Raw genomic sequence first — 27,236 nt, forward strand, 5'->3', positions numbered from 1 at the left:
CTGCCCATCCCCAACCTGACGCCGGGCCCTGAGCTGGTCACAATGTCTGCGCCACACTCTACCCTCATCTAACTCGACCCTGTATGAGCACGGGCCGGTGATTCCCACGATCTTTCCTGGGAACCATAGGGGGTGGCCGCTGTAATTCCGGCATCCACCGCCTCCCCCAAATCAAATCTCCTGTTTGCCCCCATGGAGTCCAATGGCTGACTAGGTGAGTATTGGGGGTGCAATCTATCAAGTGTGGTCCTCAAACGCCTGCCCATGAGTAACTCTGCTGGGCTCTTATTCGTAAGTGGGCACGGTGTGGAATGCTGCCCCAGGAGGTACTCATCCAACCTCTCCTGCCAGCCCCCTGGGCCCGACCTGGCCAATGCCTCTTTCACTGACCGGACTGTTGTTCTGCCCGGCCATTACTGGCCGGATGAAACGGGGAAATGAGAGCATGGCGTATTCCTAGGCCCGCTAAGAATGACTCAAAGTGGGCGGACGTTAGCTGTGGCCCGTTGTCCGAGACCACAAGGTCGGGTAACCCATGGGTTACAAACAACCGTCGCAAAGTTCTAATGACGGCTTCTGAAGTGGTGGAATGCATTAGTGCGATTTCCACCCACTTCGAGAAAGCATCGACGACCACTAAGAATACTTGCCCCTGGTACGGCCCCGCAAAATCTATATGGATGCGGGACCAAGGACCCCTAGGCTCCTCCCACTCTCTAGGGGGAGACTTAGGCGGCAGCGGTCTTGTCTCCTGACACCGGTGACAGGCCGACACACAGGCCTCTATGTCTTTATCTAGTCCTGGCCACCACAGGTAGCTCCTACCCAGGGCCTTCATCCTAACAATGCCCGGGTGACCCCGGTGAAGTGTCCCTAGAATGGACTGTCGGAGGGGGGGCGGAACTACAACCCTATGCCCCCAGAGGAGGCAACCCTGTTGGGTAGAGAGCTCGTGCTGCCTTCGCTTATAAGGCTGCAATTCAGGGCTGACAGGACCCTGGGGCCATCCACGGAGAACCCAATCAAGAACTTTTGAGATGACTCTGTCCAAGCCAGACATTCTAGCAATGTCACAAGCAGTAACGGGAAAGGCGGAACCGTCAATCAGAAAAACATGGGACGCTGGAGCCGGGTCTTCCACCTTGGTCATCAATGGGCAACGGCTCAGCGTCAGCATGGCTCAAATGTTTCCCAGGCCTATAGACCAGGGAATAGGAATAAGCTGCCAGGAACACCGACCATCTGGTCATTCTTGGTGATAGTACTTATGAGTCTGTCTATCCCCAGCCAAAATCCCCAACAGCGGCTTGTGATCTGTAACAAGTTCAAACGGGCGACCGTAGAGATACTCATGGAACCGCTTGACCCCCGCAACCAACGCCAATGCTTCTTTATCCAACTGTGAGTAGTTGCGTTCGCGGCAGCCAAGGTTCGAGAAAAGAATGCAATCGGGCTTCCGACCCGTTGGGCAGCCGATGACTCAACACAGCGCCAACCCCATACTGAGACGCATCGCAGGAGAGGACAAGCGGCAGGTTTTCGTTGAACTGTGTAAGAACTGCGTTAGACACCAAGAGTTGCTTGTCAGCTTGGAAAGCAGCAGCAGCATTCGCATTCCAAACCCACGGGGACCTGCTATCCAACAGGCGGTGGAGAGGCTCTGCAACCAAGCCTTGTGTGGCAGAAAGATTGCGTAAAGTTTAAGAGCCCCAGGAATGCCTGTAACTCTGACTTGTTGCGGGTGTCGGCGCATCAAGGATTGCCTTGGTCTTGGCCGTAGTGGGGTGTAAACCCGACCTATCCACTAGGAACCCTAGGAATTCTACCTGGGGCACAGCAACTACACACTTGCTTTTCTTAACTTTGAGCCCCACATCCCTGAACTTAACTAGCACCTGGCGTAGTCTGGACATCAGTTCCGGAGTGCTTGCTGCGAAACCAACACGCCATCGAATACGGCACCACCCCGGTATTCCGTGGAGTAGGCGTTCCATGAGGCATTGGAACAACCCTGGGGCCACACTGACGCCAAATTGGAGGCGGCGACACTTGAACGCCTCGTGAGTGACAATCGTCTGTGCTGCTGCTGTGGACTCATCCACAGGCAATTGTTGGTATGCCTGTGCTAAGTCAAGCCTCGCGAAGATGGATCCTTGCCCCAAGGAGTGCAGCAGATGCTGCACCACTGGCACTGGATATGCATGGGCTTTAATAGGGCGGCCCTTTTATGGTTAAAACAGTTGCGGGACCGTTTACCAGTCACTGACTCCCGGTCACATCAGGACTTAAACAAGATTATAGCTGCCATCGAATACTCAGCCGATGCCACCCTGAATGCTTCTCGATTTGCTGCCAAATCGATTGGTTCCACAGTATCCTCACGCCGCCTTCTCTGGCTTAGGCGTTGGCAAGCCGACGCCAAAAACAAATGGAGGTTGGCCTCAGCCCCTTATTCGGGGACCTCACTCTTTGGAGCAGCCTTGGATCCTTTACTTATAGAGACCAAGGACAAGCGCAAAATCCTTCCAAGCATGTCCCACTGCTCAGACCCCAGACCAACCCCATATTTTCGTCCCTTCAGAGCGGCTGATTCTAACTTTGGAAACTCCAGAACCCAAAGACCCTTCTCCCCCAGACAGGGTAGACAGGATAGGCAGGATAGACAGGCAGGTCAAGGTCAGAGGGGTTCCTTCAAGCGGCCCTTTCGGGGGGGGAGAGGTCGCCCATTCAGACGCTCACGTTGACTGCTTGCCCGTCCCTCCCATTGGGGCAGACTGGCGCCGCCAGTTAATGGGAGGAGTCCACCACGGACTCCTGGGTCAGGAGACAATCAGGTTCGGTCTATCCCTGAATTCCTCTCCACCCCCGGCCATTTCGCCAGGTGCCCGCTATCTTGCAACCCGACGAACGGCTGCTCGTGGCATCGGCCATAAAACATCTTCTCTCAATTCAGGCCATCCAAACGGTGCCACGAGATCAGCACGGTCGGGGTTTTACTCCCGACTGTTCATAGTTCCAAAGCCCTCGGGGATGGAGAGCAATCCTCGACCTGAAGGCTCTGAACCGCCACATAGTCTACAGGCGGTTCAAGATGCAGTCACTCCAGTCCATCTTGGAGAGCATCAGGAGGGGACTTCTCACGCCAGTAGACCTGACGGAGGCATACTTACACGCCCTATCCTTCCGGCTCACAGACGATTCCTCCGCTTCTGCCACGGGGTCTCCATTACCAATATTGTGCCCTTCCATTCGGCCTCCTCGCCCCCAGGGTCTTCTCAAAGCTAATGGCCGCCTCACAGCGCATCTCCGGCTATTCCAATCAGAATCCAGGCTTATCTGGACGATCTCCTTATTCAATCTCGATCAGAGACCCTGGCGGCAGCGGATTTGTCCACAACCATTCAGGTTCTAGAAGCCCACGGCTTCTCGATCAACAAGGCCAAAAGTCACTTACATCCTACGAATCGAATCCAACACTTAGGGGCCATCATAGACACGATAGAGGGCCGGGTCTATCTGTCACAGGAGCGTCTCACCAATTTACAGAATCTAGTCAGGGGGGTAACCAAGAGACGCCTTATTCCTTTAAAGACCCTTTCCCAACTCTTGGGGAAACTGGTCTCCTGCATCGGCATTGTACCTTGCCTGCCTCCACTGCAGGACACTGCAGTGGTTTCTACTCCCTATCAAAAGCCACACACAGCTACGCCACCAATACTTGTCCAACTTCCACAACAAGTCAGACACTCTCTTTTATGGTGGATCTCCCCAGCCCTGTCAAAGGGCAGAGAGTTCAGGGAACCCCAACGCCTAATCTTGACAACAGATGCCAGTCTTCATGGCTGGGGCGCCCATCTGGGATCAAACATGGCTCAGGGTCAGTGGTCCCCAAGGGACCTGACCCACAACATAAACTGGTTAGAACTCAGGGCCATTCATCTGGCCTTACTATCGTTCCAGGACATTGTTCTCAATCAAGACATTCTAGTATTAACGGACAATGTGGCCGCAAAGGCTCATGTGAACCGCCTGGGGGGAACCCATTCTCAGCCTCTCTTGCAAGAGGCAGTGCAACTGGGTCTCTGGGCGGAGGCTCACCTGAGGTCCATACGGGCCTCTCATATATCAGGGGTGGCAAACACACAGGCCGACTGGCTCAGCCGAGTCTCAGTCGACCAGGGGGAGTGGCGACTGAACCGGATATGTTCCTCGAGATCACACTCCGCCTGGGGAACCCGCTGGTAGACCTCTTTGCCACTCGAGACAATCGCCAACTGGATCGGTTCTTCTCAAGGTACCCAGTCCAGGGGCGGAGGGCATAGACGCCTCATGCAGCCCTTGGCCCCCGGCCTCCTTTATGCCTTCCTCCCATTCCGACAATACCCAAGGTTATCAGGAAGATGCTGAGGAACAGGCGGAACTCATCTTGCTGGCTCCACACTGGCCTCGGCGCCCGTGGTTTATGGACCTGGTGGCTCTCTCAGTGGCTCCCCGTGGAAACTTCCTCAGACCAAGATCTCGCCAGCCAAGGGCAGCTGACTCATCCGGACCCTCAGTGGTTCAAGCTGACCGCCTGGCGCTTGAGCGGAGCCTCCTGAGGAAGAGACATGTACCTGCCAACGCCGCCAACACCATCCAGGCGCCTCGTCGTAGTTCCACCATTCGCATCACGGCTCGACGTGGCGCACCTTCTACACCTGGTGTTCAAGCAAGAACATAGACCCTACCAACGCTTCTACGATCACTATCCTGATCTTCCTTCAACACGGATTGGAACAAGGTTTGGCAGCGAACACGCTCGACGACAGGTAGCTGCTCTCTTCTATGGTGGATCTCCCAGCCCTGTCAAAGGGCAGAGAGTTCAGGGAACCCCAACGCCTAATCTTGACAACAGATGCCAGTCTTCATGGCTGGGGCGCCCATCTGGGATCAACATGGCTCAGGGTCAGTGGTCCCCAAGGGACCTGACCCACAACATAAACTGGTTAGAACTCAGGGCCATTCATCTGGCCTTACTATCGCTCCAGGACATTGTTCTCAATCAAGACATTCTAGTATTAACGGACAATGTGGCAAGAAGGCTCATGTGAACCGCCTGGGGAACCCATTCTCAGCCTCTCTTGCAAGAGGCAGTGCAACTGGGTCTCTGGGCGGAGGCTCACCTGAGGTCCATACGGGCCTCTCATATATCAGGGTGGCAAACACACAGGCCGACTGGCTCAGCCGAGTCTCAGTCGACCAGGGGAGTGGCGACTGAACCGGATATGTTCCTCGAGATCACACTCCGCTGGGAACCCGCTGGTAGACCTCTTTGCCACTCGAGACAATCGTCAACTGGATCGGTTCTTCTCAAGGTACCCAGTCCAGGGGCGGAGGGCATAGACGCCTCATGCAGCCCTTGGCCCCCCGGCCTCCTTTATGCCTTCCCTCCCATTCCGACAATACCCAAGGTTATCAGGAAGATGCTGAGGGAACAGGCGGAACTCATCTTGCTGGCTCCACACTGGCCTCGGCGCCCGTGGTTTGCGGACCTGGTGGCTCTCTCAGTGGCTCCCCCGTGGAAACTTCCTCAGACCAAGATCTCGCTCAGCCAAGGGCAGCTGACTCATCAGGACCCTCAGTGGTTCAAGCTGACCACCTGGCGCTTGAGCGGAGCCTCCTGAGGAAGAGACATGTACCTGCCAACGCCGCCAACACCATCCAGGCGCCTCGCCGTAGTTCCACCATTCGCATCACGGCTCGACGTGGCGCACCTTCTACACCTGGTGTTCAAGCAAGAACATAGACCCTACCAACGCTTCTACGATCACTATCCTGATCTTCCTTCAACACGGATTGGAACAAGGTTTGGCAGCGAACACGCTCACGACAGGTAGCTGCTCTCTTCTATTTTAACTTGCGGTGCTAAACGCCCCTAGCCCACCGCCCCTCATCCGTCAATTTCTGAGGGGAGCAACCAACCTTTGTCCTCCGTAGTCCACAGGTATCCATCTTGGGACCTCACGAAGGTTCTAACATCCTCACCAAGGGCCCTTCAACCTTTGCGGAGTGTGGCCTGCAATATTTGACATATAAGGTGGCCTTTCTAGTAGCCATTACTTCAGCTCGCAGAATTTCTGAACTTGCTGCCCTTTCCACCAGGGCGGATCTCATGCTTTTCACTCAGATAGGGTGGTCCTCCGGCTAGATCCTACCTTCCTGCCTAAAGTTAACTCACTGTTCCATAGATCACAAGAGCTCATTCTTCCCGACTTTTCTCCAGATCCGGTACACGGCTGGAAAGGTCCTGGCATACCCTAGATGTCCGGAGAGCCCTCCAGATTTATATCAAGCGCATCGCCTCTCTCAGGAGGACGGAGGCTCTCTTTGTGTCCTTTCAACCAACCACCATCGGCCTTAAGGTATCTTCCTCTACCATCGGTAGATGGCTTAAGGCATGCATTGCCAGAGCATATCAGATTCAGGAATTCCTGTTCCAAGTCGCATCACTGCGCATTCTACTAGAAGCGCGGCTACTAGCCGCGTGGGCCACTCAGGCTCCGTTAGAGGAAATCTGCAAAGCAGCCACATGGTCTTCTCCGAATCCATTCATACGCCATTACAAGATCGATTCCTATGCATCTGCTGATGCGGCGTCGCCGCAGGGTTCTCCAAAGGGTCCTAGAAGGGGTTCTAACCCGGACCGGGCGGATCCCTCCCGATAGGACTTGCTTTGGTATGTCCCATGCCTGGCTGCTGGTCCCGCCCTGCTGGAGAATGGACATTGGTCCTACCTGAATGTCCTTTCTCTGTTGGCGGGACCAGCAGCCAGCCCCTCCCTGAACGCCCGGTTCCTGTCTTCTATGGAGGTCATTCGGGCTCTCATGGTCATATGCCGGGGGGGGGAGGGCATAATAACATATTCTTGCAGTTCCTGTTTTACAGCTCAGTGCATCGGTCTGCCGCATCATCCTCGTCCGAAAGCTGGAAGGCACCAGGAGGAGGAGGTGCTTTTCAACTAGCAGACTCGATCCCATTGGATACAGACCGAGTCACTCCCCATTTTCCGTGATGAGATGCGAGGAACAAGGATCAGGTGGCGATCTGAGGAACCGATCCAGCAGAAAATCCGAATTTCCGTCCTGATCGAAGGGCGGCCATGCTTGATGGAAGTTGATACCGGATCTGCAACTTCCATAGTCTCCTGGAGCACGATAAAGCGTCTGGTGCCTACTATTGCTAAGAAGCGTCTGAAGCCTTGTGCGCTGTTATTAAAAGACTATCAGGGACGGCCAATTCCCATTGTGGGTAGTGGGAAATTCAGGGTACAATTCAAGAAATTTGTAGGCCGCCTATCACTGGTAGTTGTAGATGGCTCATTGCCTAGTCTTCTGGGGCTTAATTGGTTCGAAGCCCTGGGTTTGACTATTCAGGGTGTTAACTCGATTGGAGCTAGTCAGCTGGATACACTGGTCAGGGAATTTCCCACTGTGTTCGATGGCCAGTTGGGAAAATATACCGGAATGCCTGTTTCATTTAACTTAGACCCTAGGGTGGTGCCGCGCAGATTAAAACCGCGCCGGGTGCCATTTGCCCTGAAGCCTAGGGTGGATGCAGAATTGGACAAACTCATTGCCCAGGGCGTTTTAGAACCAGTAGATTATGCCCAATGGGAGACCCCCATTGTGACTCCCATTAAGGCGGATGGTTCAATCCGCATCTGCGCGGACTATAGAGCAAACCATGGCATCGCCTCAGAACTTTGTGCCTTTTAACCCAGTGACCGAATCGTGGGAGGCATTTGTAGCCCGTTTTGAATGCTTTCTTATTGCCAATGAATATACAAACCTATCTAGTGAAAGGAAGCGTGCTTATTTCCTGGGTTTCTGTGGGGCAGAAATGTTCGAGACAGCCATGACATTGATGGCCCCCCAGTCAATTCATGCAGGGACTTGGGATGACTTCATGGCTAAATTAAAAAGACATTACGCCCCGACACCCTCCAGAATCGCCCGGCGGCAGCTGTTTTACCATAGGGATCAGGCTGAGGGGGAATCGATAAACCAGTATGTAGCCGCTTTACGTAAAGTGGCGCGCCATTGCGAATTTGTTGATCTGGATGATTACCTTTTGGACCGGCTCGTCAGCGGTGTCCGGGATGAACGCCTCAAGCGGCGTCTCATCGCTAAGCAGGACCTCACATTTCAGATGGCATTAGATGAGGCATGTGCCTCAGAGCTGGCCACCCTCTCATTAGCTGATATGCCTCGAGGGCAGAGCCCACAGATAGCAAAAGGAGCAACAATTCATTTCAACAAAGCTGATCCACTATATGAGGAGGAGGAGGAGGAAGACGCTGTCCATCGCCTTAAAGAGGTTAAGAAACCATCTCCACCACTAGGGGCCGCCACTGCCGGTGCAGGACATAACACTGACCTCCCCCCATTCCATGGTAGCTCAGGCTGTAAGAAGCCTGTTATTAAAACACAGCAGCCTGCAATTACTGCAGGTTCAAGCCCGGCCCAAGGTTGACTCAGCCTTCCATCCTTTATAAGGTAGGTAAAATGAGGACCCAGATTGTTGGGGGGGCAATAAGTTGACTTTGTAAATATACAAATAGAATGAGACTATTGCCTTATACTCTGTAAGCCGCCCTGAGTCTTCGGAGAAGGGTGGGATATAAATGTAAATAAAAAATAAAATTAAAAAAAAAAGAAGTCTGTAAGGGGCGTGCATAAGGGCACCTGCGTGCCTACCGTCCCTGTCCTAATATTCCTTTTTACTTACTCTTTTCTTGTATCCAAATTATGTTTATACTTCTACCTGTTATCTTATATATGATTGACAAAATAAATAAATAAAAAATGTAATCTAGCAAATGTTTTGGCTAAAGAGGAATTTCCTAGCATAGACTAATCCAACAATTTGTTCTAATTCACACTAGCTCCTTCTTTTTTTTCTAGCCCTCAGTAGTTACAAATGTGCTGAGTTTTAGTCAGAACTGATCATTAGTGAGGGCCATTTGCTAGGTTGAAAAAGGTTCTTTCCTATTCCTGAACAGAAGCAATCTGCGTTCTTATGAATTAATGAACACTTATTATAGCTTTAGAGGAGGGCAACCTAAAATACACTCAGTATAAAACACAGATGAATAACTAAAATATAGTAGTAAAGCAAAAGGTAACAGTAAATATTAAAAATAGTGGCTCGGTGGCTAAGACACTGAGCTCGTTGATGGAAAGATCGGCAGTTCTGCAGTTCGAAGCCCTAATACTGCATAACGGGGTGAGCTCCCGTTACTTGTCCCAGCTTCTGCCAACCTAGCAGTTCGAAAGCACGTAAAATATGCAAGTAGAAAAATAGGGACCACCTTTTATTTATTTATTTTATTTATTTTGTCACAACAGAATATATAAGTATTATACAAAAAGATTATATAGTGTATAAACATATATATGAGTAAATATTAGGAGGAATAAGCATATATATATATATATATATAAGAAGAAGAAAAAGAAAAACAATAGGACAGGAACGGTAGGCACGTTTGTGCGCTTATGCACGCCCCTTATGGTCCTCATAGGAATGGGGTGAGGTCAATAATTAGTAAGGTCAAAAATTAAATTAAATTAAATTATTAAAATTATTATTAAAAAAATAGTAGAAAGTTTTTGGTTAAAGCTTTTGGGATTATGGGAAGAGACCACAGAGTCAGGTAAAGTATTCCAAGCATTGATGATTCTGTTACAGAAGTCATATTTTCTGCAATCTAGATTAAAGCGGTTAACATTAAGTTTAAATCTATTGGTTGCTCTTGTATTATTGCGATTGAAGCTGAAGTAGTCTTTAACAGGAAGGACATTACAATAGATGATTCTGTGAGTTAAACTTAGGTCTTGTCAAAGGCAACGGAGTTCCAAGTTTTCTAAGCCTAGGATTTCAAGTCTGGTGGGATAAGGTATTTTGTTGTTTTCAGAGGAGTGAAGAACTCTTCTTGTAAAATATTTTGTGGGAAGGTAACAGCGTTCTGTGCGCCTTTGGTGTTTAGTCATGCCGGCCACATGACCACGGAGAGTCTTCGGACAGCGCTGGCTCTTAGGCTTTGAAACGGAGATGAGCACCGCCCCCTAAAGTCAGGAATGACCAGCACATATGTGCGAGGGGAACCTTTACCTTTTAATATTGAAGCCGTATACTTAAGCAAAACAAAGATACTTAAAAATACTGATCAAGAGACAGGTAGTCCTTGACATGCAACAATTCATTTAGTGACCATTCAAAGTTACAATGGCACTGAAAAAGTGACTTATGACCATTTTTCACACTTATGACTGTTGCTGTATCCCCATGGTCACATGAACTTAATTAAAATGCTTGGCAACTGACTCATATTTATGACGGTTGTAGTATCCTGGGGTCACATGATCCCCTTTTTGCAACCTTCTGACAAGCAGTGTCAACTGTGTTATTAATTTAACAGCTACAATTATTCACTTAACAACTGTGGCAAGAAAAGTCTCTAAAATGAGGGCAAAATTCACTTAATAAATGTCTCATTTAGCAACAGAAATTTTGGGCTCCATTGTGGTCGTTAGTCCAGGACTATCTGTACTTTAAAAATCTTGTCTCACGTTTCCCCACCAAAATATACAACTTTAGGATTCTTTGCTAACTACTACTGAATGCAAAATTGATGCCTTGGGTTTTAAAGAAAACCAAAAACAAATTAAGGTGGAATTAGCCTTTCATGTGCATTAGAATAAAAATTGGCAAGCAGAAGAAGGTATCCATTGGCTCATCCTAAAATGAAAAATTTTCTGACAGGGAGAGCAATCAACCGATGGAACAGAAGTTGCCTTCAGAAATTGTGGGAGCTTCATCCCTGGAATCTTTCAAGAAGAGACTGGATTGCCATCTGTCAGAAATGGTGTAGAGTCTCCTGCTTGGGCAGGGGGGTTGGACTAGATGACCCACATGGTCCCTTACAACCCCTTTAATCAGTAAATCTGTAAATCATCCTTCCCTGATTTACATAAACAAAGCCTCCAGGGCCTGGGGTATTATGATATTTACCCATTAAAGATTTCAAGGGGAGAACATTAAATATTGGCTGTAATTAATGTTGGGGATAGATGAGTGAGAATAACTTGGGGGCTGGATACCATTTTTCTGATTAGGAGGCCTTGAGACACCTACGGTTCTTGAATGAATGAAATGAATAAGCTCATTAATTCATTGCTCTAAGTTATTGTCACATACTCTACTTCAAGCGCCTTTCAACACATCTTTTAGTATTTCTGTTAAGATTGACTGTTGATATAGATGAGAGAAAGCAGGGGAAAATAAGTTGTAATAATGAGAACAATGCTAGCTTAATAGCTGTGTTCTCTAGCTGATTTGCAATAAAATACTACATATCAAAACGGTAAAGTCCAATATACATGAAACAAAGTCATTACAAGCCTGAGGTTGAATATATATTTTCATAGATTATCCAGGAAAATAGTCAGAGGTTTCCCTATCTGCTATATTTCCCATCATGTTAAGACTGAAGTTTTGGAAAATGATAGATGTGTATTTATTTATTGGCTTTCTAGGCCTCTGTAATTGGTTATGATTCTAGGTGGTTATAAACCTATAAGGCAGGGGTGAAATGCTACCGGTTCGCACCGGTTCAGGCGAACCCGTAGTAATAAAAGCAACCGGTTCAGGTGAACCGGTAGTAAAAAAAAAATGCTACCAGTTCAAGGCTCGGCTGTAAGATAGCCTGTTATTAAAACACAGCAGCCTGCAATTACTGCAGGCTCGAATCCCACCAGGCCCACGGTTGACTCAGCCTTCCATAGGGTAGGTAAAATGAGGACCCAGATTGTTGGGGGGGGCAATACAAGTTGACTTTGTAAATATACAAATAGAATGAGACTATTGCCTTACACACTGTAAGCCGCCCTGAGTCTTCGGAGAAGGGCGGGATATAAATGTAAATAAATAAATAAATAAATAAATAAAAGCGAACCAGTAGTTAAAAAGCTACTGGTTCAGGCGAACTGATAGTTAAAAAAAGCTACCGGTTTGTTCGAACCTGTATTTCCGACGATCAGCTGTGCTGTGCGATTTATATTATAAATCCTGCTTTCTACCGAATCTAAATCACGCGGCACAGCTGTTCCCCCCCCCTCGCTGTTCTACTTACCTTCTTAAGCCTCTTTTTTCCACACGTAGCATGCGTCTGGTGTGCATTGAGCATGTGCGTGCAGCATGTGTTTGGTACTATACAGGTACAAATAAGAATAAATAATTACAATTTTGGGGGAGATTTCTACATTTAAGGGGCGCCAAATACAGACATGCATTCTTCTTGCCTTCTGCTTAGTTTAGTTCAAGGGTGTCTAACCTTGGCAACTATTAAGACTTGTGGACTTCAGCTCCCAGAATTCCCCAGCCAGCTTTGCTGGCTGGGGGATTCTGGGAGTTGAAGTCCTCCCGGCTTAAAGTTGCCAAGGTTGGAGACCCCTGCTTTAAAATACAATAGTTTGCTGACTCTTTATAAAATACGTAAGTTTTAAAACAGCAACAAGTTGAAGTTTCCCCTAGTGATGCCAAAGGGGCAATTTTAAAGAACTCTGACCTCAGTTCATTATCTCAGTCCGAGAAAATATCTATTCTCAGATTTATCTCATATCATGTAAGTTGTGGCTTGGGAGAATCCTGTTTTTCAGATGAGAATTAATAAGCAAACATTTGATCGCTTGAAAAGACTGCAGAATCAGCAGCTTGACCAATCTCCTACACTTACTGGCACAAGGAAAGGTCTTATTACTTGACCCTCCCTCAAAAAATGATAACAGCCAGATGTGGCTCCAAGAAGAATGGAGATGCTTTCTGATTTATTAGAAGCAAGGCTCCTGAAACACCAATCTCCACTCACTCACATTCACTTCTGACATAACTTCATGGCATTGTTTTGATTTTTAATTTTCTTAAAGCTCCAGATTTTTCGTATGAAAAAAAAGAGAAGTCAAAGCCGGGGGGAAATTAATCATTGAATGTATAATGATTGGAGTTTTGGTTTAGATCCATGGAGAGCCCCTTCAACTCCCCATTCTGCTATAAAAACTAAATGGGCACTAAATGGTCAATCGCTATACATACATACATACATATATATATATATATATATATTTCTGAGGTTTTCGCGGGTGTTTGTATGTAGGTCTTTGGGTATTTGGGTTTTCTCCCGCGTAAAATTGGAAGTGTCTTGGCGACGTTTCGACGAAGTCTCATTCGTCATCTTCAGGCTTCAGCTTCGTGCTTCTGGGAGCAATATGTGATTGCAGCTATTTCTTCCTTTTTAACTGCTAGTGGGTTAAAAAGGAAGCAGTTAAAAAGGAAGAAACAGCTGCAATCACACATTGCTCCCAGAAGCACGAAGCTGAAGCCTGAAGATGACGAATAACACACACATATATATAATATTTTGTTTTTTGTATAAGGTATTTTGTTCCATGGAACAAAATATCTTATACCACCAGACTTGAAATCCTGGGATTAGAAAACTTAGAATTTAGCCGACTCCGACAAGACTTGTGTTTAACACACAAAACCATCTATTGCAGTGTCCTTCCTGTTAAAGACTTCAGCTTCAATTGCAATAATACAAGAGCAAACAATAGATTCAAACTTAATGTTAATCGCTTCAATCTTGATTGCAGAAAATACAACTTCTGTAACAGAGTTGTTAACGCTTGGAACTCCCTACCTGACTCTGTGGTCTCTTCCCAAAATCCCCAAAGCTTTAACCAAAAACTGTCTACTATTGACCTCACCCCATTCCTAAGAGGTCTGTAAGGGGCGTGCATAAGAGCACAAAAGTGCCTACTGTTCCTGTCCTATTGTTCCCTTTCATTATATCAAATTAATACTTTTGCTTATATATATACATATTTTAGTCTATATATATGTTTATATGATATGTTGTTGTTTTTATGTCAATGTTTGTGTATACTGTTGTGACCAAAAAAAAAAACACCTTAATGGAATTTAATTTTGAACGTGCCTACATTCTGCTATTATTAAAAATAACAGCTGATCTCCCTGTCAGTTTTTAGCTTCATTTTTTACACTCATGTCTTCATATGTTATCCAGTTCCAGCATTATCTATTCCCAAGTGGAAGGGAGTCACCATGTAAAATGGCCAGAGATAAATTGAGAACAGAGAAGAAATTACCTTATAATTTGTTCCAGATGCCAGAAGTATCTGTAAAAACCTGACACTTTTTTTCATGGTTCTCCCCACATTTTAAACTTGTTTTCAGTGCTCCCAAATGGTAGTTTTGCACATCATTTTTGTGATGGCGTGCTATGAATTGGCCGCGTTTAGAAAGGGGGCGCTTTAACAAGCAAAATATGTCATTCCCTCACCTACAGGCATATCAATTTTTCATCCCTGATAGTACGTACTAACATGTTAAACCATAGTTAATAATGATTAAATTCAAACATTTGAATATCCACTAAAAGATGTTGATCTCTCTTTCATCTTAAATATATGCAAGATGGATGCATGATTATATACCAGTTAGCTCATGCTTACAATCTAGCATTCTTACTCAAAACAGTATTGTCTGGTCAGCATTAGAGCCCTTAAATATATAAGGAACCTAACCCTATATAAGGATATGATAAATAAATAAATAAATAAATAAATGTCAACTATTTGTTTAATGGATATTGAATGCCAAACATAGAGTTCTTAATTATTGTAAATGAGAGCGTATGGAATTTAGTGAACATACTAGACAGATTAGCTTTATATATTTGAATTTTTTGCAAATTAGTTGGCATTTGCAGGTTAGCAGTTTCCAAGAACATAGCAATCTAGAATTAGTCATGATGAGCCTAACAATATAATAATATAATATAATATAATATAATATAATATAATATAATATAATATAATATAATATAATATAATATAATATAATATAATATAATATAATATTATATAATATAATATAATATAATATAATATAATATAATATAATATAATATAATATAATATAATATAATATAATATAATATAATATAATATAATATAATATAATAAACAACAGAGTTGGAAGGGACCTTGGAGGCCTTCTAGTCCAACCCCCTGCCCAGGCAGGAAACCCTACACCATCTCAGTCAGATGGTTATCCAACATTTTCTTAAAAATTTCCAGTGTTGGAGCATTCACAACTTCTGCAGGCAAGTCGTTCCACTTATTAATTGTTCTAACTGTCAGGAAATTTCTCCTTAGTTCTAAGTTGCTTCTTTCTTTGATCAGTTTCCACCCATTGCTTCTTGTTCTATCCTCAGGTGCTTTGGAGAATAGATTGACTCCCTCTTCTTTGTGGCAACCCCTGAGATATTGGAACACTGCTATCATGTCTCCCCTAGTCATACCCAGTTCCTGCAACCATTCTTCATATGTTTTAGCCTCCAGTCCCCTAATCATCTTTGTTGCTCTTCTCTGCACTCTTTCTAGAGTCTCAACATCTTTTTAATAAATTAGTAATATTTTTACTAATTACTGTTACTAATTTAATAAATTAGTAATATTTTTAAAAGTACCTCAAGGGGTGCCTGTTATGGGGTGATCGTGGTAATCCCGGATAAATTAAGGGAAAGGTATTGGACCTCCTCCACGAGGTCACCCAGGGATCGTAAGGATGAAGGGCTAGCAGAAGCTATGTGTGGTGGCCACTCATGGACTCAGAGATTGCTGAGAGGGTAGGAAATGCCAGGCTTGCCAGAGTCCAGACCTCTACCCCAAGCGGCCCCAGTCAGGAATGGGAAAAACCCCAAGGGCCCTGGTCAAGAATCCACATTGATTTTGCTGGCCCTTTCCACGGCCAAACTTTCCTAGTGGTTGTCGGCGCATTCTCTAAATGGTTGGAGATCATAATCATGAAATCCACTACGGCCGAGGCAGTAATCGCAGCCCTCGCCACCTATTCGCAACCCACGGGTTGCCTGACACTCTGGTGTCCGACAACGCCCGCAATTCACGGCAGCCCAGTTTGAGAATACTTGGCAGAGGAGGGCATCCGACATGCCCTCTCTGCGCCTTTCCACCCTGCGTCGAATGGCCTTGCAGGCGTTCCGTCCGGGCGCTAAGGAGGCATTGTCAGACTCAAGCCAGGTGACTGGCAAACAAAGATAGATTTCTTTCTGGCCGTTCAGCACAGAACCCCAAGCACTGCTACAGGCAGAAGCCCAGCGAATTATTGATGGGACGGAAACTCCGGTGCCCACTTGACGTTTGAATCCCATTACACACCAGAGGGTTACAAGAAATAGACAAAACAAGGGAATTGGGCATAGGCGACCAGTGTGGGCCGCAACTATGGGGACGGCCCAAGTTGGCTCGCAGGGCAAATCATAAAAGCAACGGTCCAAAATCATACTTGGTCGAGTTACAAGACAACCGAGTATGGGCGCCACATAGATCAGATAAGGAAGCGAATAACTGAACAACCCGAGCCAAATGAAACAGATCATGACCACTCCTTATTTGAACCCACAGCTGACCATGACCGGGAAGCGCAAGACTTAGCTGAGGTCCCGGAGGTCCAGCGACGCCATCAGGTTCGAGGGAAACGGCAGGAAAAGTACAAAAAGTAATCCAAGGCCGGATGGCCAAGAAAAGAGTCTGCAAGTAATCCAGGGCCCGATGGCCTAGAGAAAGAGCTGGGAGGAGAAAAGCCCTCCGACCAGCTCAAAACACCACCAGGACTGAACCGCGCAGGTCTGAAAGAATTAGGAGACGCCCAGGTTATGCGTGACTCACGAAAAATAACATGTAAATAATATGTAAATAGAAGCAAAGTGTTTTCTGGGAGGGGAGGAGTGTTATGTATTCATGTATGTACCTTTAAATATTTGGGCGGGAAATCAGCACGTTGCTGATTGGACGAAGCCGCCAGTAGAACTGTATATAAGGAGAGGTTTTTCCCCAGCTTAGTCGCTGGGTTCACCATATATTAAAGAGCTGTTGTCACTACCCTGGTCTCCAGCCTCGTTACTTCCCGAACTTAACAATTAATATGTGGGACCAGGCTCTCCATCAAAAATGTATGTGAGATCAGTGGTCATATCCAATTCATAAACAGCCCGAGTTGGCCTGTCTTGGACTAGTGAGTATAGCTTTGAGTGAAAAACATTTCCACTATTTTGTTTTTCGTGTCCGCTAGGAGATATCCTGCTCAGCGTGAATGGAATTGATCTGACGGGTGTCAGCCGCGGAGAGGCGGTAGCCCATTTGAAAAATGTCTCGTCAACGGTTGTGTTCAAAGCACTAGAATTGAAAGTGTGTGAGACCACAGAAGGAGAAAATGGAGACGTATTGCCTAATGCCAGTTTGACACCCTCCAGTCAGAGTGAGTGGTCACCTTCCTGGGTGATGTGGCTTGAATTACCAAGGTGAGTTCAAGCAAAGGAAGTTTTATGAGACTTATGTGACTCTCGCTTAGCTTAACGCACCACACAGATATTTTAATTAACTCCAGGCTCTTTGAAATCTCTTCCGCTTTCCCCATGCTCTATCTGTCGTAGCTATGGATCAGGGGTGAAATGCTCCCGATTCGGACCAGATCGTGCGATCCGGTAGCGATCTTGCCTGGTGGTTCGGAGAACCGGTAGCAATCGTGGTACGAGGCTCCGCCCACATGCCCGGCTGTCATTACTTCCTGGTTTTTACGAGGAAGTAATGTGTTTTGTACCATCTGCACATACGCAGAAATGAGTAGCGTGTGCACTTCCGAACCAGTAAGGAAGGTAAGTAGACTTCACCCTTGCTGTGGATATATTCAAGGACACAGGACATATTGACCTGGTTTAAGGCAGCAAGAACATCTTCAACTGTTCCTGTCCCTTTTTTTTTCTATTTAATTATACAGATTACACATTATGCATTACAGGTAGCCCTCAATGTACCCCTACAATGGAGCCCAACATCACTGTCGCTAAGCAAGACAATGATGAAGGGAATTTCCCCACATTTTACGACTTCTCTTCCCATAGTTGTGTATGGAGATTCTCAATCATCCAGGTCATGATTGTCCCAAAGGTGCTTTTTTTTCAAGAGGTAACTGAACTTTCTGGTTTTTCTTTGAAGACGTTTCACTTCTCATCCAAGAAGCTTCTTCAGAAGCTCATCCAAGAAGCTTCTTTAGGGGAAAGTTGGAATGAATTTGAAATGAAAGTTAGGTCTACTCAAAAAGGGGGTTATAAAAACAAATGTGAAGAATTGTATTTTTTTCTGATAAAAAGGTAAAATGATTCATTTTTAGATAAAGATGATGTAAAACAAATATAAAGAAATATATGCTTAAAAGGGTAAAATGACGGATAAGATAGTAAGACATGATAAAATTTGGTCCAAAAATAAAATTTGGGAAAAAATCGATACTAGGAAATAATTGTGAAAAATTAAATGGTTGAATAATTGTGTTTAAAGTAAAGGGTTTCAGATTAAAAAACTGAAAAACAGATATGATAAAGGGAGAAATAAAGAGAATAATTTGAAATAAATGAAGATGAGGTGAGGGCAGATGGTAATATTGATTATATATTCTATAAAAAATATAATTAAGAGATAAAAGGGAAAAGTAGAATATTGGCAGAAATTGGAATATATATATAGTAGATCTAGGGAAAATAAGCAGTATTAATTTTGACTCGGTCAATACTCTCTATTCAGAAAATAGGTATTTTATGTTTGTGTGTCTGAAAAAAATATATATATTTTTTTTTAAAAAATAAGACGCTTCTTCTTCAGAAGCTTCTTGGATGAGAAGCGAAACATCTTCAAAGAAAAAATAAAACAGAAAGTCCAGTTGCCTCTTGAAAAAGCACCTTTGGGTCTTGTCACAATTGTTAGAGTTGCTAAGTTACTAAGACATTTGTTAACCAAATCTGGCTTCCCCGTTGGCTTTGCTTGTCAGAAGGTCACAAAATATGATAGAGAACTGCACTTTATAGCCACTTTAAATGTACCCTAACCGGCATACATTAAAAATGAAACTTCCTAATCGCATGACCCCGGGGCCCTGCAACTGTCATAAATATGAGTCAGTTGCTAAGCATCTGAATTTTGAGGATCATAAGCAGTGGTGGGATTCAGCCAGTTCGCACCACTTCGGGAGAACCGGTTGTTAACTTTCTGAGCCGTTTGGTGAACTGGTTGTTGGAAGAAATCATTAAGGCAGAGAACCGGTTGTTAAATTATTTGAATCCCACCACTGGATGGATAGATAGATAGATGGATAGATAGATAGATAGATAGATAGATAGATAGACAGACAGACAGACAGACAGACAGACAGACAGACAGACAGACAGACAGACAGACAGACAGATACAGTGGTGGGATTCAGCCAGTTCGCACCACTTCGGGAGAACCGGTTGTTAACTTTCTGAGCCGTTTGGTGAACTGGTTGTTGGAAGAAATCATTAGGGCAGAGAACCGGTTGTTAAATTATTTGAATCCCACCACTGGACAGATAGATAGATAGATAGATAGATAGATAGATAGATAGATAGATAGATAGATAGATAGATAGATAGATAGACAGACAGACAGACAGACAGACAGACAGACAGACAGACAGACAGACAGATACAGTGGTGGGATTCAGCCAGTTCGCACCACTTCGGGAGAACCGGTTGTTAACTTTCTGAGCCGTTTGGTGAACTGGTTGTTGGAAGAAATCATTAGGGCAGAGAACCAATTGTTAAATTATTTGAATCCCACCGCTGGTTGTAAGTGCGGAAAAATGGTCAGAAGGCACTTTTTCAGTGCCGTTGTAACTTCGAACGGTCGCTAAACGAACTGTGGTAAGTCGAGGACTACCTAAACATCCATAGAGAATCCTGCATGGATAGCCAGCTTTAGGAGCAGACCACCCTGTGTCTCTGCACAACATCCATACAGCTTGAGGATTTCACACATGGCACCATTTCAGTTCTAGGTTGTTTTGAATTGTTTGTCTTTGCCCAGATGTTCAAAAACTCCGCACACGGTAGTGGTGGAATTGTCCAAACCGCTTTCTCATTCACCGTCCGCCAGCCTTAAAAATTGTTCTAATTGGGCTAGAAGCAGCTGTGTTATATTTTTGTACCAAAAAAAAGAGAGAAAAAAAACACCAAATAAAATGAGACCTCAAAGTCCATAGTTTATTACCCGCTCACAGAATGCATTTAAATGTCTTCTTGGGATATGTTTTATACTTCATTACAACATTTGTATCAACCTGAATTTTTTTAAACGAGGTACTGCCAAGATGACACGCTATTAAATTTACCCTCAAGCTGAACCCTTCAGCAGCCCATAAAATAAGGCAAATCAATTACACAAGACACTCTTTAACAGATTTGCCACAAATCTTTTGTTTTCTTCAATCTTATTCCTATTTATTGAAATATATGAGATCGTTATGGAAAGCGGGTGCTTAGGGTTTTGTTTCAGTTGTACGTTACATGTGTGCAAGGATTATTTTAAAGCCATTCTTATGGGGGAGCATTGCATCTCTTCAGAAATATTTCAGGCATTCCTCAAAAATCATCAGAATTGGTAAACAGGCAGCGATTTTTGTTTTTTTAAAGAAAAGTTGTTGTTCTTTATGAGAAGTTGCAAGGTTTGTGTCCTATCTAAATGAATCTAGAAAATTTAGAACTCTGCCGCCTTCGGCCTGAGTATAACTCATAAAATCATCTGCTACAATGTCCTTCCTGTCAAAGACTATACTTCAGCTTCAACCCCAACAATACACGAGCACACAATAGATTCAAACTTAAAGTGAACCGCTCCAATCTTGATTGCAGAAAATATGACTTCACTAACAGAGTTGCTAATGCCTGGAATGCACTACCTGACTCCGTGGTCTCTTCCCAAAATCCCCAAAGCTTTAACCAAAGACTATCTACTATTGACCTCACCCCATTCCTAAGAGGTCTATAAGGGGCGTGCATAAGAGCACCAGCGTGCCTACCGTTCCTGTCCTAATGTTCCCTTTGATTGTATCCAATTCGTATGGTTATTTTATGTTTATACTTATATATATTGTTGTGTTTGACAAATAAATAAATTAAAAAAAATAAAAATAAAATAAAATAAATCTCCAATTCACCTCAGGGCAGGGCTGAAATGCTCCCAGTTCGGACCGGATTGGCCAATCCGGTAGCAATCTTGGCTGGTGGTTCGAAGAACTGGTAGCAATCGCAGTGCGAGGCTCCGCCCACCCACCCAGCTGTCGTTACTTCCTGGTTTTAACCAGGCAGTAATGTGTTTTGTACCCTCTGCGCATGCGCAGAAAGGTTTTGCGTATGTGCAGAGGGTGTGCATGTGCGTGTGACGCACACAAGAGAGAGAGGGAAGTGAGCGCGCGAGCACGGCACATGCACTTCCGAACCAGTAAGGAAGGTAAGTAGATTTTACCCCTGCCTCATGGAACCTAATTTCTTTTAAAAGAGAGCAAAGGAAGCTCATGAAGAATAAACCTCTCAATGTCTTCATCAGTAGCAGTATGATACCTGTAAATTGTTTCTTGCATTGCACATATTTTAATCCCTGTTGCAGGGGATGAAATAGGAGGATTCAGTAGCACTTGTCTGTTTTGGGGATTGTACAAAGGGCAAAAATAACAATAATCATAGATCAACTCTTAATAACAGAATAACAGAGTTGGAAGGGACCTTGGAGGTCTTCTAGTCCAACCCCCTGCTCAGGCAGGCAGCCCTGTACCATTTCAGGCAGATGGTTGTCCAACCTCTTCTTAAAAACTTCGTTGGAGCGTCCACAAGTTCTGGAGGCAAGTTGTTCCACTGATTAATTGTTCTGATTGTCAGGAAATTTCTCCTAGTTTACTTCTCTCCTTGATTAGCTTCCATCCATTGACTATGGAGATTCTCAGTCATCTAGGTCAGGGTTGTCCCAAAGGTGTTTTTTCAAGAGGCAAACTGGTCTTTCTGGTTTTTCTTTGAAGATGCTTCGCTTCTCATTCAAGCAACATCTTCAGCTGAAACGTCTTCAGCCTTTTGAAAAAGCACCTTTGGGACTTCCATCCACTGCTCCTTGTCCTGCCTTCAAGTGCTTTGGAGAATAGGTTGACCTCCTTTTCTTTGTGGCAACCTCTGAGATATTGGAACACTGCTATCATGTCTCCCCTGGTCCTTCTTTTCATTACACTAGATCTTGATCGGATTCAGCATTAGGGCTATCTCTTCAGAACACAATCCAACAAGGTTTGCTTGTATTTTGCAATAACTGTTTACTCCCCATTGCTTCATCAAAGCCATCCTATGATTCTGTGGCATATAGTATAGGAGTAATATAGTAGAGCCTTTATTGCCATTGTACATCATATATACAACGAAATTGGTTTAGCCTCTCTGGTGCTGCAGTCCATATGAGATATTGATTGCTCCCAGAAGCACGAAGCTGAAGCCTGAAGATGACGAATGAGACTTCGTCGAAACGTCGCCAAGACACTTCCAATTTTACACGGGAGAAAACCCGAACAACCAAAGACCTATATACAAACACCCGTGAAAACCTCAGAAAACAAATATATATATATATATATATATATATATGTTTTCATATGTAAATATGTGAAATAGAATAGAATAGAATAGAATAGAATAGAATAGAATAGAATAGAATAGAATTTGAATGGAATGGAAGGGAAGGGAAGGGAAGGGAATTTGAATAGAATAGAATAGAATAGAATAGAATAGAATAGAATAGAATAGAATAGAATAGAATTGGAATGGAATGAAATTTGAATAGAATAGAATAGAATAGAATAGAATAGAATAGAATAGAATAGAATAGAATAGAATAGAATAGAATAGAATAGAATTTATTGGACAAGTGTGATTGGACACACAAGGAATTTGTCTTGGTACATATGCTCTCAGTGTACATAAAAGAAAATATACCTTTATCAAGGTACAACCCTTAATGATAATCATAGGCTACGATTAGGCAATCAGGAAACAATCAATATCAGTATAAATCGTAAGGATACAAGCAACAAAATTACAGTCATAAGTGAAAGGAGATGGGTGATGAGAAGATTAATAGTAGTACAGATTTAGTAATGTATATTGTATTTAGAAAGTATATTGTAATTAAATGATCAAGACACATTGGAGTAGGGCCTCCCGTGATGTAATGCCCCTAGACTGATATTAGCATCCCCCCCCCGCAACATTTATAAATAAGAATTGTTAGAGTTTTACAGTTCTACATATAATCAGCTATGACTAATGGAGTAATATCTGCAGGGACTCCTTTATCTTTTACCTAGTTCTACATTCCATGCTACTTTATGAAGCCCGCCAAGTATCATTCAGCCTGAACGATGGATAGAATTTACCTTCTTCATTTTCCCTATTAAACTACTGGCTTACAAACGAGATGGTTATATACCAGTGCCGAGAATTAAAATGGGCTGGGTAGAAGTGAGGAAACAAAGAAAGAAACCAACATTTAAGGAGAAGTGAGAACTGCAAATAAAAGTAAATTCTTAAGAGAGCGCTGGAGATGGGAAAAGGGAAAAAAAAGTGGAGAAAAAACAACAACCAGTGAAGGGTTAAGAGAGAAAGGAAAAAAGAAATACTGATGTGATTTTAAGTAGAGTCAGATCTGGGGAATTAGATGAACATGTCCAAGAAGTCAGCAGAAGCTGGGGTCAATTCAGAGGAGACTTTAAGAGTTTGTAGATTCTGTAAATACTTAAGAAGGGGTCTTGGATAGAAGGACTAGAGAGAAAGAGGCAAACACAGAATACAGAGCCCCAAAAAGAAATATTAACATACAGGTGTTGAGGCTTATAATAGTGTGGAGCACAAATGGAGAACTCGTGGCCTTTTAATTATTAGCAAGCTTATCTTTAATCAATGACTGGACACTTGTTGCTGGATACTGTAACTAGAGTTTCACCAGTTCAAAACAGAGACGAGTGTCCATGTTATGGACTACCCAAGCTTAGCAAGGATTGGATTAAACAGTTTAAATCAGGGGTGAAATCCAGCAGGTTCTGACAGGTTCTGGAGAACCGGTAGCAGAAATTTTGAGTAGTTCGGAGAACCAGCAAATACCACCTCTGGCTGTCCCCAGAGTGGGGTGGGAATTGATATTTTGCAGTATCCTTCCCCTGGAGTGGGTTGGGAAAGGGGATTTTGCAGTATCCTTCCCCTGCCACGCCCACCAAGGCACACCCACCTAGCCATGCCACGCCCACCAAGCCATGCTTACAGAACCAGTAGTAAAAAAATTTGAATTTCACCACTGGTTTAAATGCTGGCTTGAAATTGTAAACAACAATTGTTGTGTCCTCAGCACACAAGACAGGAAATGTGGTAATGCTCAACGTTATCTTTATTTTATAACAAAGATATAGAATAGAATAGAATAGAATAGAATAGAATAGAATAGAATAGAATAGAATAGAATTTTTTTATTGGGTAAGTGTGATTGGACACACAAGGAATTTGTCTTGGTGCATATGCTCTCGGTGTAGATAAAAGAAAAGATACCTTCATCAAGGTACAACACTTACAACACTTAATGATAGTCATAGGGTACAAATTTACCACTTAATGATAGTCATAGGCTACAAATAAGCAATTAGGAAACAATCAATATCAATATAAATCTTAAGGATACCAGCAACAAGGTTACAGTCATACAGTCATAAGTGGGAGGAGATGAGTGATGGGAACAATGAGAAGATTAATAATAGTGCAGATTTAGTAGTTTGACAGTGTTGAGAGAATTATTTGTTTAGCAGAGTGATGGCGTTTGGGAAAAAAACTATTCTTGTGTCTAGTTGTTCTGGTGTGCAGTGCTCTATAGCATCGTTTTGAGGGTAAGAGTTGAAACAGTTACCTTATTACCTTAACATTACCATATTGCTTTCTGGGGGAATTTTTAACAGTTGCATGGTATTTAGCAATAGCAATAGCATGGCACATTTCATTATTCCTGCCTTATTCACGGAGGGAATTGTTCAAAATTATTTTGCACAGAATTTGGAAAAGGGGTGAGCGTGCGTGGGTCTGTGCTTTAATTCCCGTATCCTCAAAGAAAGATTTTGCTTTCTTAACACCAGCCGCAAACTTTACTGGGGCTCCTTCTTCCCATGCCAAATGATACATGTCCTGGTTTCTCCATCCTTCCCTTCTCGAGTCTATGGGCTCTTTTACTGAAGGAAAATTACCCACCATGTCAGCAGGTTTGGAAACAGGAAATTCATTGTAATCATATCTCCAGCTGCAGCACCACGCGCAGAAAGGAGCCACAGTGTGTATGAAAACCAAGGGGAATTAGTATGCTGTACTAGTGCGTTGGTCTTCAAAAATTCAGATTAACGAGGAAAGAGGCGAAGGCTGATTATAATTGACAGGAACAGGGGTGTATTTCTTATTAGCCCTTGCTTATTTAACTAGGCACTCAGAATTCAGTATTTGGATCGACTTGCTCAACAAAACTGATTATCACACACTTCAATCTTGCCTTGCGAGTTGTATTGGCCGCCTTATTTTTCCGTTCTTGCTTTTCTGAGTTTTGCGCGTCACATCTGGAAGCCCTTTAAAGCAGGTCTTTGGGCCAGAATATGCATTGCATTAATACACATTAACTCACTTCCCCTTCTTCGTCTAAGAATGTCGCTTCTTAGGAGCAGAGTTCCCAGTCTGTGCTACGAAGGGCAGCTGACCCACCCAGCAGAAGCTGAGGAAAGGTTAAATAGGCCTCAAGGATATATTTCTTTATTTTTCTTTCCTTATTGAACTGTCTTGGGGAGAAATAAGGGTCTTATTAACTGTGTATTTCAGGCTGGAAATCTTTTGCAAATGATTTAACGTTGATTGTCATTCCAAAGGCACCTTCAAAAACAGGTACACTTTACAAACCAATACAAAAAAAGAAAGATTTGCAGTACGGGCCGCCCTCAACTTACAAATAGTTCATTTAATGACCGTTCAAAGTTACAACGGGCCTGAAAAAAGTGATTTATCACCATTTCCCCCACCCTTACAACCATAGCAGCAACCCCAGGGTCACATGATCAAAATGCAGAGGCTTGGCAAGTGACTCATATTTATGATGGTTGCAGTGTCCGGGGTCGTGTGGTTATCTTTTGCGACCTTCTGACAAGCAGAATCGATGGAGAAGCCAGGTGTCAGGCCTGGAACAATGGCTTCTGAGTTGTTGTTTTTTGCAGAAGAGGTTTTTCTGGAACCTTGACACCAGGTTCACTTAACAACTTTGTTACGAATGTTAACAACTGCAGTGATTCACTTAACGACTCCAGCAAGTAAGTTTGTAAAACGGGACAAAGCTCACTTAACAAATGTCTCACTAAGCAATAGAAACGTTAGGCTCAATTGTGGTCGTGAGGACTACCTGCAGGGGTGAAATGCTCCCGGTTCGGCCCAGTTCGCCGGACTGGTAGCGATGACGGCCAGTGGTTCGGAGAACCAGTAACGATGGCAGCTTGAGGCTCCACCCACCCGCCTAGTCGTTGTTACTTCCTGGTTAGCTCAGTGGCTAAGACGCTGAGCTTATCGATCGAAAGTCGGCAGTTCAGCAGTTCAAATCCAACCTAGTTCTGCCAACCTAGCAGTTCGAAAGCATGTAAAATATGCAAGTAGAAAAATAGGGACCACCTTTGGTGGGAAGGTAACAGTGTTCCGTGTGCCTCTGGCGTTGAGACATGCCAGCCACATGACCACAGAGATGTCGTCGGACAGCGCTGGCTCTTCGGCTTTGAAACAGAGATGAGCACCGCCCCCTAGAGTCAGGAACGACTAACATGTATTTGCGAGGGGAACCTTTACTTTTACCTTTTACCTGTTTTTTACCCTCTGCACATACACAGAAGGGTTTGCACACACGCAAAGGGTCGGCGTGTGCACGTGACACGCGTGCACTTCTGAACCGGTAGGGAAGGTATGTAGATTTCACCCCTGACTATCTGTATAGAGGACAAGGGATGGAGAAGGCAACTTAGAAGAGAAGGGAAAGGTTTCGTTGCTTCTCCTGTAGCTAGAATGAAAAGACCTTTAGGGAAGCAGCAATATCACTGGAATTTCATAGACAGTCACACGTATATGAATCTTGCAAATTCAAGACTGCACCACCACACTAAACCAGGGGTCTCCAACCTTGGCAACTTTCATAATTTGTCATAATTCTGGATCGTTT

The 27,236-nt window shown here is 44.2% G+C and overlaps 1 protein-coding gene across 4 annotated transcripts in view; it reads left to right on the forward strand.

The window, feature by feature from the left end:
- The window catches only part of LNX1 (ligand of numb-protein X 1), a 243,154-nt gene that overhangs the window by 202,512 nt on the left and 13,406 nt on the right, over positions 1-27,236 (forward strand). For all 4 annotated transcript variants that reach the window (XM_058192238.1, XM_058192237.1, XM_058192240.1 and 1 more), the window contains one exon: positions 17,215-17,443. In XM_058192238.1, coding sequence (XP_058048221.1) covers positions 17,215-17,443 — 229 coding nt within the window. The remainder of the gene's footprint in view (positions 1-17,214; positions 17,444-27,236) is intronic.

This window comes from Ahaetulla prasina, chromosome 8 (assembly GCF_028640845.1).
Source record: "Ahaetulla prasina isolate Xishuangbanna chromosome 8, ASM2864084v1, whole genome shotgun sequence".
Lineage (NCBI taxonomy): Eukaryota > Metazoa > Chordata > Lepidosauria > Squamata > Colubridae > Ahaetulla > Ahaetulla prasina.